At 36.0% G+C, this 12279-nt stretch overlaps 1 protein-coding gene across 1 annotated transcript in view; it reads left to right on the top strand.

Moving 5' to 3' along the window:
- The window catches only part of LOC150099301 (monocarboxylate transporter 10-like), a 33104-nt gene extending 25253 nt beyond the window's left edge, over nt 1-7851 (top strand). Inside the window, exons 5-6 of the mRNA XM_090403326.1 lie at nt 4882-5094; nt 7403-7851. Of these exons, the coding sequence (XP_090259452.1) occupies nt 4882-5094; nt 7403-7644 (455 nt within the window). The 3' untranslated portion in view covers nt 7645-7851. The remainder of the gene's footprint in view (nt 1-4881; nt 5095-7402) is intronic.
- Nucleotides 7852-12279: the final 4428 nt, after the last annotated feature.

Below are 12279 nucleotides of genomic sequence, written 5' to 3' on the forward strand. Positions count from 1 at the left end.
TGAATAGGGTGGGTGAGGTACAACTGTGATGTTCTTTAGTAGCCAGAAACTCGCCATGCTAAGTGATAAATCTTGGCTCAAACTCTGTAGCAATCCTCTTTATTTTCAGATCTTCGGTCGGATGTTGGCAAGATCCAACTGAGATTCCTGTTTCACAAGCTAGCTAATGAACAGTAATTTACTGTTGACGAACTTTTCGCAACACGATGCACTAACTTATGGGTGCAGGATATTGATGATCGTGCAGAGCAAGGTTCATCTTCAATCTAAATTCGACCATCTTTATTAACTCTTTTGAGCCACTCGAATATATTTGGGCGGCTTAAGGCATTATCGTCGAAAACTGTTTAAAGCATTTGATAAGTTTCTATTGCTCGGTGGTAGGAGCTTCCAGGTCCTACCCCCAACTCACCTTCAATTGAAAAGTCATTACAAAGGTTCTTTTCTTCGCGTTCTATATGTGATTCGAATCCAGGTTTTTCCAACCAAAGGACATCGATAACGACTAACTAGAGATTATCGGTGCAATCACGAGTACGTCGCGTAATTTGCACTTCACCTAGATTCGAATCTCGTCTAGGACGCGAAGAAGATCCTTAATAAGGACTGATGATGGAAAGTTAAATGGTCTCGTACGGTGGTGATAATATTTTTCCCTCCCCAAAATTCCAATATTTCGTCCTTCAACTCAGGCACAGGAAATTTACAGGTATTACATAATATTACAGGTATAATGAAGGATTGTTTGGGATTTACGGACGAAGTAACTCAAGCTATCAGGCCAGTGTATTATATTTGTAAACTGCGTGTATTTTCTGGTCAGTTTGCTGTTATGCGGGATAAAAAAGTCGAGTTTACGGGAGGAAGATCGAGACCAGCTAACTTACCTTCAGATGAAAAGCTCTGCTAAAGGTTTTTTGCGTCCTTAGCTGGATTAGAACCGTGGTCTTTCCAACATCGTCAATACCGACTTAGCTAATACTGGCTTGATAATCGTAGTTGCAGTCGTAATTTCATCTAGCCCCAACAATGTAGATTCTGAGTACATGGGTATAAGCGTACTGAAGTGCATAAATGCTTAAGATGAAAACAACAACAAAAAAGACTAATTAGTTAAACTGTAACTCCATTACGTGTAAACAGAGAAAATGTACAGTATAATAGATATTTTGGCTCACTGGTTCAGACTGATAAATCATCCAACATGGACATCAAAATAAGTGTTCTGAGGGGTAAGAACGTACTAGGAACGCCAAGATCTATCTTGTGTTGCCCTTCAGAACACACGCAATTTACAGACAAAAAATACTAGCGGTGATGGTGGTGGTTGTGGACAGTAGATGGCGTTAATATAGGTGACTAGTAGTAAAGGTTCTTTGTAGTAGTGGTGACGGAGAGTTGTAGTAGTGGTGACGGAGAGTTGTATAGTGGGTGTCCTCCCGCGATGAGTCTTCAGACTCCTTGGAGGTGTCACGAATAAAATGATAATATCACATCCGCACAGAAAAATCTACGAGTGGGGTATGGAGAGGGCTGATACACACCGAGAACAAAAACAATATTAAAGCAACTGATATAACTACAAGAAAGAACATATCTTAAAGCCTTTAAACTCCCATGCTTCATCAAATTATAATACTTTGTTCTTAAGACATAAAAATAATTAATTTTTGTTCTAGGGGGTTAACTTTCTAGACCCATCCCCGCCCTCGTATTTATTATGTCGTCTTGCAGAGCATCGCATTATATGACCCAAAAGTATTACAGCGGAAAACAGTTTTTGTCATAGACTAGTCGAGACAGATGTATTAAGAATAGAAAGGGTAATAAATGATCATTCAGAGAAATGTGCATAGGAAAAAGACTATTATCATTGTATCAAATGGGAGCGAGAAAAGGGAACTGGAAGATCTAGAAAGCATGGGGAAAAATCGAAATTAGGTCGAAGAAAATTGCTGAGAAATGAAAAAATCATGATAAAGAAGATCTTATTGACAATTTATCCTCGATTTATAAAATACATTTCTGCTAGTTAAATATTCTTCTTCCTTTACGTATTAGGCCTAGTGGTTTGTTACGTCTTAACCAGAGGTTAAGTCTGGTTTAATGACTAAACCAGACTTAATTTTACCTATCAGAATTATTTTGCCAAGTAATGAAAAAAAAGTTTTTTAACATTACTACATCGACTGTAAATTTTATGTAGCAAACACACACACTTCTAGTTATTATTAGTAGTAGAATGTTACAATACCATATAACTGATGCAAATTGTACCTCTGCTGTCCTCTATCTGCCACATCAACATTCGTTATTTCATTCATTAGTGAGACCTAGTTGACTGAGGATGATATGCTATAGGAATAGAATGCAAGAGATGTAGTTTTCAGAGAGGACACAAGGAACAGGACGGGGGAAGAGATTTTCTAATGATAACAGAGGAATTGAAGCTAAAAAGAGTAGAAGTACATCATAGGGATTGGGATTCAGAGAATAGTTCGTTTAAAGTTATCTTGTGTGAGATAGGGGCCAACAGGACAAGATAAGTAATTGGTTGCTGCTATAATCTAGAGATATTAGGGAGAATGGAGATAACATGCACTCGCAAATAGGCATGATGAGTAGAAGTCGAGTAATTATTACTGGGGATTTCAACTATGAACACGCAGATTAGGAGGAGGGATGGTCACAGGCAAGGAAGGAAATAGAATTTATACAGCTGCTGAGAGATAATTACCTGAAGGAACATGTAATGTAAGGGACACGAGGTTCAAGAGTGCTGGATCTGATAACTGCATTAGAGAACTTTAACATTCACCTGTCTAGCTACTGCCTCCGCTAGGAGAAAGTGATCATGTAGTCTTGACCTGGGAGATTGTCAGATATGCAGAATTTTCTATTGAGAAGGGATATGCTATAAGTAACATTAGGTGATTAGGTAGAAAGAATGTGATTATGACAAGCTGAGAATCTCAGCTTTGACAAAGTCAAAGTTCTTCAAACATTCTTTGATCACCTTCCACTCACCACTAACATCTCTTCTCTCCAACTTCTTATGACATGCCTCTGAAGTTGGAGGGAAGATATGTTAGTGGTGCGTGGAAGGTGGTCAAAGAATGGTTGAAGAAAGCAGTATCTGAAAATATACCTAGAGTCAGAAGAATAAATCAGATAGGAGTAAGATAGATGAATAACTTCATCTATCTTCCCGGTATAGCCTCAGTACCGGGAAGAGCGCGAAATAGCCCCATAGCTTAAAGGAGGCTCCAAGACAGAAACAGAAATTATAGACCAATCAGCATCTCAGGAGTGTTGGTTAAGGAAATAGAGAAATTGGTGAAAGACAGAATTCAGGACTGGGTAGATAGATAAGCAGGAGTTGCACACAAAGAAAAGGTTGTGGAGGGATTATAAAGAAAAGGTAATCGGCATGACCATGAACAGTATAAAGCGCAGGCTAGAAGGACGTCAGGTATTGTAAGGAACGCTAAAGTTAATTATGAGAGAAATCTAGCTGATGAGGACAAAAGAAACCTTAAAGAATTCTTTTGCTGTGTGGTAAATAAAAGGAGGAATGACTATGGAGGATGACATCTAAAAGTGCCGATGGTGGGAAGGTAACACCAAACCAAATAGTTGAATTACTGAGTGAGAATTTTGCAAAAGTGTACCATCTAGGTGGTGACGTTGTAATGCAGATGTCATATTAACTAATAGTAGAACAGAGGTTGTAGAAATGGAAGTGCTTAAAATAGTGTAGAACCTCAATACGAACACAGCAATGGGATTAGGTGGTACATCGGCCCGTGTATTGTATTACGAGAATGTGAAAAGGAATTATCAGCTGCTCTGATAGAACTGTTTAGTTTAAGTCTTAGTGCCGGGAAGAGCGCAAAATAGTCCCACTGCATAAAGGAAGCTCCAAGACAGAAATAGAAATTATAGGCCAATCAGTATCTCAGGAGTGGTGGTTAAGGAAGCAGAGAAATTGGTGAAAGACAGAATTCAGGACTTGGTAGATAGAAATATGATATTTCTGGTGATTTGGATTAGAGACTGGCTTATGGACGGATATCAACGAGTGGTTTATGAAGGAGTTGAGTCCAGGAGATGGCAAGTGACCAGTGGTGTACCACAGAGATCAGTACTTGATACTATGTTGTTTAATTTGTATATCAGTGATATAGGAAATTATTTGATACTAAATATTCATGTTAAATGATGATGCTGAACTGGGAAGACCAATGGTAAATGAAGGTGACGCAGAGATCCTGAAGGAAGACTTAAAGAGACTAACAGTGTGGTCAAATGGCTGCCAGTTTAATGTAGCCAAGTGTAAGTGATGCACTTCTGGAAAAAATCACAAGTTGTGTTCTATATTAACTGAACTGAACTGCAGAAAACTGACGAGGCCAGAGACTTGGCTGTGATTATCTAGAGGTGGTTGAAGTTTAGAGGGCATATTGCGAAGGTAACCAAAACAGTACATCATTACGTCGTTGATTAATTTTTTTTTTCAGTACATGGCAAGAAGGGAGAGAACAGGGGTGGGTGGGTTACTAGTGGAAGTTGTATAAGAGTGCTAGGATGTTAGGATGTTAGTACTAGAGTTACCATTATTTTATTTTTAGGTTTTATCAGATCACAGTAAGCGATTAGCAACTGACCTAATTAAAATGATGTGTATGTGTGTATGTGCGCGCGCGTAAAAATTTTGAATGAAGTTTCTCTTTCAAGATATGGAAGCATATCTGTTTTAATTATTATTTCTCTATTTTTTTCCTTTAATTAAGTTTAATTGAATCATCATTTTAAATCTTTGCTTTATTGAGCTTTTGTCATAATATTTAGTTTTATAAACATCCTATGTTTTGTTTGCAGCTAATGGAGTTGTGACAATGCTCATGCCATTCGCAAAGGAATTCGTTGGCCTTGTGTGTTACACTTTAATTGCTGGATTATCAGATGGAGCTGTTGTGGTACTACTACCAGTTCTCACATTCGATTTTCTTGGTCCGGAAAATTCTTTGTGGGGTTGGGGATACATGGTGGCGATGAACTCCATAACTTTTACTATTGGACCAATCGTGTCAGGTAAGAAAAATTCTAATATTAATAAAATAATAATAATTTTATCTGAATCCAGTGTATATTTTCTAATAATGTTCATACAGTATATACAGTAATTGAATCTATAAATATAATAAAAATTAACATTAACAGTTGGTGCGTACTGCCTCCGTATTGACTTCAAGTGTGATGGGAATGAGTGATACTGGATTGGTTTGATTTGGTTGGGATTAGCGAAGATACAACTCCATGACTGTATTCCTTGTATTTACTGTTTTGTAGGAAGAAAGACCCAACTTTTCTGGTGAAAAAATCCTTCTACCTCCATATGAAACGGACTAACTCACCTTTCAAAAAGCCTTATGAAAATTGATGTTGTAGAAGAAGACTACTTTTTAAGGCTGGAATTCAACTATTGGACTATTGGAACTCTAACTCAATGTTTAACTAATTGATCTGTCATTTATTTAATGACAGATCAATTATTTTCCGCCAGTTTATCTGAGGTTTTTCATCCCGCAAGCAGGCAAACCGGCCCCGTGAACACACAGGTTACAGTCATAAATACTTACGGCAAGGAAGGCAACGGGAAACCACCTTGCTCATAACCATCTCTCCCTAGAATGGTAGCATATAGCTACCCTCCCGCGGCCGTATGGCAGATGGGAACCAGAAGAAGATTTATTTAATAATTTCTTCATAAGGTCTGACTATCTTTTCTTCTTCTACTCTTCGAAGTCTTCGAATTGGGCGTGTTCTGAAAGCCGATTTTCTGATGAAAAAACCGGAGTTTCCGGGAGATTAAAAAATCCCTGCTACCTCATATTTATCTGATCTCATATTTATATATGAGATCAGAGGTAGTAGGTTTTTATCTCCCGGAAACTCGGGAGATAAAAGTTCACAAGGCCGATTTGTCTTTAACTCGGGTTTTTTTATCCTTATACAGAAAAGTCGGCCTTGTGAACTGCATCGTGTTAGTAGGTCCGTACACGATTGCTTAAAACTGTTTTGAAATTTCAGAGTTGATTGTTTGGATCGCCTATATTTCACCCTTCTTTACAAAAATTATTATAATGCTCATTATTATACAATTATAAGTTACATAAAATATAAGTTACAAGTGTATGCCAAAAGTTATAGTTCGATTTATGAAATATCGAGCCGTTTTTCGCCTACATAACAACGCCATGTGAAGGACATAATAAATATAAACGAAAACTGGAATAATAATGCTTAAATTCCAGTATAACGAGGGAGGCTCGTGCATAGGCACTGCAGAACTCAGCACCCCCAATTTTTCTCGATATATAAATATATTTATTAATTTATTTATATTTGTTTGTAATATTTAATTTTATCATCAACAATCCTATACAGTTCTCTTATTTTGTATAAAAAGTAATAAAAATCCATCGTGTAGCACTTAGGAGGGCGAAGGCCGCTAGCAGCACTCTGTTTACCATAGTGTCATATTGCTACGCGCGCAAGCATATGCGCGTCATAGTGAGATACGAGCTATTAGCGTAATGCGACAATGTCCGTCGCGCAGTTCCACTGTTGTTTATATGCAGTTTGCGCCAGTAGTAGAGTGTTCGTATTGTTTATCGTGTTAACTCCGTCTCTTTAAATATTTGGACATTACAATTAAAGACATAACATTTGTTATAGTTTTTAGTTTAGAACATTATTGGGGTTATGATAATGGATTTTATTTTTAAGTAATTTTGAATTATAATGAACTGTATAATTTTATCGATAATAAACAATATTTTTTCATGTTTAATTTTTTTTTTAATTTTTGCCATAATTTTGATATTTTATCCAAACCGGTTAAAACCAGTATATTTCGAAAGTTGCAGCAACCCCACGATTTCAAACCACGAGCCGCCACTGAGTATAATAATCCGATTTGAAACGCATTTCAAATCGTATTGTCGTTGTCTCACTTGTCGATATTTCAAGCCTCTTTGCAATAATTATCATCAGGCTCATGACATTTATGCTCCTTCAAGTGCTTTATTGAATTGTTGTATTTTTAAAATAAATAAAATAAAATAGCATTACCACAGTGAAGAAACAGACCACGAATATACGATGGCTTTAACACTATCATCATCATCAAATTCCTGCCATGTACCCTCAAGGGGTGTACAGGATATGATAGTACTACATGAAAAATTTACATCGTTACTAACTTCCTATCAACAATTTTCCTCCAATGGAACACTAGTAAAGCACAATTCCAAACTTGCGATGGGTTTTAATTACCATTTTGCTACGCTGTATATTGAAAATGGTGTTAACTCTCTCTCTTTTGCTTCGATTTCAGGACTTATTCGTGATCATCTGGGAAGTTACGTAATAGCTTTTCATATTGGTGCTGCATTTACAATTAGCGCTTCTATAATAGGATTTGTTTTGCCGTGGGCGAAGAGGATCGAGGAGGAAAAATCAAAAACTGAGGGCAGTAAAGTGTCTTTACTCGTAGATAACGAAAGAAAGGCTGTAGCAAATATACAGAGAAAGTCACGTAAATTAAGCACACCCAATGAACTTTCACGACTGCGGTAAGACATTTCAATAAAAATAAAATATGCTTTATGTAATTCTAAATTAAAAAAAAAGGTGACATTTCTCTGTTTTTATCTTGAAATTTGCATGTGTGATATTTCAGTGATATGTAGTTTACCAATAAACAAATGTACAAATATTTGTGCACCAATTAATTACTTTAATTTTGAAATAAATATTTTCATGAAATAAAATAATTATACATCATCTGGTCATTAAAAGAAAAAAAGTTCGTTAAATTATATTTGTAAATCGATTTGTTCTTAATAAATACAATTTTCAAAATTGTATTGGTTACTCAAATACAAAACATACACTAAAAGTCACAGTTTATACAGCTGTTGATTATACAAAATCACTCTTTAAACTAATACAAGCATATCTTATTTAACTGAAATAAAAATATAAAAATAAATAAAGAGATGAAGAGATGGAAATCCCCAATCTATCCAACACTAGAATACTGTTCTCTCATTTGGAATGGTGTATTAAAGGCTTCCTTAAAAATGCTTGATGCTAAAATGATTTGATTGATGATCTCGATCTCCTCTCTCTTTCTCTTATTGATCCACTACTGTCACGTTCTCATACATGTTCTGTTTCTGTATTATGTATTTTCTATAGATATTTTCAACACACACTGCTGAAACGAGGATCATTGGTTCTTCGTTTTTAGCTGCTAGTCAACATTTACGGTACTTACTGTCCTGCTACTGAACCAAATTTCTCGTACTAAAAACGAGAAATTTGGTTCAGTAACAGATTTCCTCACGGGCTACAACCTACGAGTATTTAAGAAAGATTAAGAAATCTTTCTCTTTAACCTCTTATTCACACATGACACTGTTGTACTGTAGATTTTGTGACTTTTTGTGTGATATTATCTCATTAGTGAAATTGAAGAACCAATGCTGTGCCCCCCCCATAAAAATAATAATAAAAGAAAAGAAAATAAATAAGGTGGTTAGGCATCCATAGTCGTGATACAAAAGATTGTGAAATTCATTATCACTTGAGGCAACTAAGGAATAAGATGATTGTGTTACACCAGTTAAGAGTTCTGCCTTCTCCCTTTAGGGAACAGAAAAGAGTAGATTTATTTTTACTTGCTTACTCAGTGCTGGCTGAAGTTCTGCAGCTCTGTCTCTCCTTCCTCCATAACAATTTAACAATACCTATACGTACCAATCATTGAATGAGAAACTTTTATTTTACGTATAGTTTTACGTACGGCCAACACCAATCCTCTTCATGCGTACGGAAGTTCCGTTTGTCTGTACAAGCTTTCTGAGACGACGGCGATCTCGTGCCTGAGAGACTATCTGAGGATCATGGTTATGCCTCTTAGACAAGCAATGTGGGTTATTTTTCTACTGATTAAACACTCGGGATATCTCACCTTTTGAGAAACCAGTCAGCTCTGCTGATTTCAAAATCGTGGTCCAGCCAGGACACCCACAATAAGTCCTTTATCGAACTCCGAAAAATCCTGTTTTTCCCATTGTGATCAACACTATTGACGATTACCAACCAGCAGATTTTTAAATGGTTGCCTGAAACACGTGGTGACGCACGTCACCAAATATTTTGCATGTATGCTGCGTAAGTGGTTTACGGACATCTGCATAAAGGTTTCTAAATCAGTGGTCGGTGTGTGTAGATTCAGTACTTACCATTAGATAATGTTACTAATTTCTTTATCCTATACGACAAACTTTCAAATTATCCAAAGTATGAGACATGTTATTCATTTTGGATACCATACGCTTAAGTGAATTCACTTATCCCAACAACTTCAGCATTGCCTCCTGTTCAGCATACAACAATTGTACTTTTTAAATTCAAAATCTCATCAATATTTTACATATTCGGTATTTTACATTTTATTCATTTTTTAAATTACCATTTAAGTTTAATGTAATATTAATTTCCTGATTTTATTTAAGTACAATAACTAAGTGTAAGTGCCGTCCCAGGCGCTAGACTGCCTGAAGAAAGAGCATCTTAGGTTCTATTCTAGCTGCTGACTACAGGAACTTTTACTAAGCCTTTTTTCGACCGGTTCCTGAATTAGTCGCTCTGACACTGTCAAGCGGATTTTTTCTCCCGAAAACGCGGGTTTTTCGTCCCGTAAATTCAAGAAAATTGACCGTGGAACCACACTATTTTCAGACAGTAAACATTGTTAGGGTTTAGGGAGCATGAGATGGAGGCACTTCTCGTGCCTCTTCTCTTCACAGGATGGCATGCATAATTAGTGACGGTCTTGGGCAATCTATCGCTGACTGGTTATCGGTGGCGATTCAACTGCCCATTCAGTCTCCAAAAGTTAGATTGGGCTAAAAGACCTCGCCTACTCCCTATACGGGAATAAAAGGGATTAGTTGATTTTTTTATACTTTTAAAACGGTTTAACGAATATCTTACAATCAATATTTCTCATTTCATAATGTTATACGCCAAATGAAATTTGTCATTTTGAACAATCTTTAGCATAATAATGCTTGCCTTCCAGTTCAATAATATCGTTATTATACTGAATGATTCTTGAGCTGCTCAAAGCCATAAATATACTTCACAGTGGCCAACCAATGTCATACAACAGGCGCCTTCAAGTCCGCAATAGGGCTGCCACATTGGGCTGCCTTGTAATGTCTGTTATTCCTATAAGATTTTAGAGAAGTAAGGATATTCCAAGCCCATTATTCAGACGTTGTGGCCCGAAGGTAATGACATTTGTTACATGTTTATTATTATTATTATTATTATTATTATTATTATTATTAAGGGGAGCTTAACTTGAGGGATTTTATTTAAGGTTGTGTGGTCCTCAAAACTATAACTTAAGAGTCATCTCTTCCCCACCTCTACTGAATAAATCTTAGGTTATCTATACTGAGGCCCTCCAGAAATACTTTGCGGTAAATAACGATAGAAAATCCCACTAAAAACGAAATAATAAGCTCAAATAGAAAAACAGCAATAATCAACAATAGCAATGGACAAACATTAGCCACTAAAGATGAAATAGCACACAGGTGGAGAGAGTACTTTAACACAAACTCCTAAACTGTAATATCTTGGAACATTGATTACTCGAGATAATAAAATTAATTCAGAGAAAAAAGCTAGACCAGCAATAGATCTTATCATTCACTACATAATTTACTATCTTCCAAAATTCTATCAAGCACAGTTAAAAGCAGAAATATACAACAGCCATTAGACCTATTGTTCTATTTGGAGTATAACAGACCATAATGCTCTGTGTTATAGATCTTCGAAAATAAAATCCTCCTAAAAGTCCATGGACCTGTAAGAGATAACACAATAGCTGAATGGAGAAGAAGACGTAATCAAGAATTATATGAACTTATAGATCCCCATTTCTAGTTTGATGAAATTAGAGAATGCTGATTGAGATGGTTTGGACATATGGAGAGAATGGGTGAAGAGAGAGAATAGCTAAACAAGCATTCAAGATGAAGCCTGATGGAAAGCGACCTAGAGGCAGACCCCGGATGCGTTGGGAGGATAATATTCAAGAAATGAAAAAAAAAAGGATTAAAAAAATTTTAAAAAATACTGGAATGAAAAACTCAAAATGCAGCAAAGAACCTTATAGGTTCAGCAAGTTGAAGAAGTAGATACTGAAGCCCTAACCTGTAGCCTGTCTAGCTTATGCTTAAATTCGGCCCTACTTAACTTCTCATGCTTATAAAATATTAAATTAAGCAACCTAAGGCATTTGCTTATTAATGTTCCCACAGAGCGCGGTGAGCTATTTAGCATGCCTGTGAAATCGTACTATTTGATAAATCTTGTGATGGTTAATTCCTGGAAGGAATATTTTATTTTCTTCGAATTATGGCATTACGTTTGTTATAAATGTGTGAATAAATGCAAAAGCTGCAACATTTTTTTATTGTGTAAATCACAGCAGAAAGGTAGTTTAAACGCTCTCGGAAGAAAGAAAGATAGATAGAAAAAGTACTACATGTAAATTTAGCGAAAAAAGCACTTTCCCGAGTGTCATTTCTTTGTACAAAAACGAAAACTCCACTGTAGTCATAACGACGTCCGCAGGTAAGTTTTGGGACAGACGATCATTAATGGTAGCGCGCATGCGCCTGTGTATTAAAGATTATGAACATAGTGAAAAAAAAAATTCAGCAATCTAAAAATGCTTAAATGGAAAGCGCTTTTGTAGTACCTGGAGCTAGGACTGGCGCATAGTATTTTTCTTGTGTGTGCCAAGAAAAATACCTGCGCCTTTCCAAAAAAAAAAAAAAATATATATATATATATATATATATATTTTGGAATAAAGTGTGAATAAAACGAACAGGAAATGAAAAACAAATGAAAACTGCTTTACAGTATAATGTTACCTACGGATTAGTCCTGCTTATACAAATTTTTTCAAAAAAAAAAAAAATTGTTTTAAGTTATGTAAATTTTCAAAGTAATATAAAGTTAAGAGATTTATTCAAATATCTTTACATTAATTTTGCTAAAAGGGACTCGTCTGGCTTTCATTTTAACGAAATCCTGTCGCAGTACATCAATGTTGATAGACTGAGCAATATTATTTTCTACGGAAATTAGTGCCAAACCATTTAGTTTTTCTTGACT

The sequence above is a fragment of the Typopeltis vanoorti genome, chromosome 14 (assembly GCF_054136105.1).
Source record: "Typopeltis vanoorti isolate ZY-2024b chromosome 14, IOZ_Tvanoo_1.0, whole genome shotgun sequence".
Lineage (NCBI taxonomy): Eukaryota > Metazoa > Arthropoda > Arachnida > Uropygi > Thelyphonidae > Typopeltis > Typopeltis vanoorti.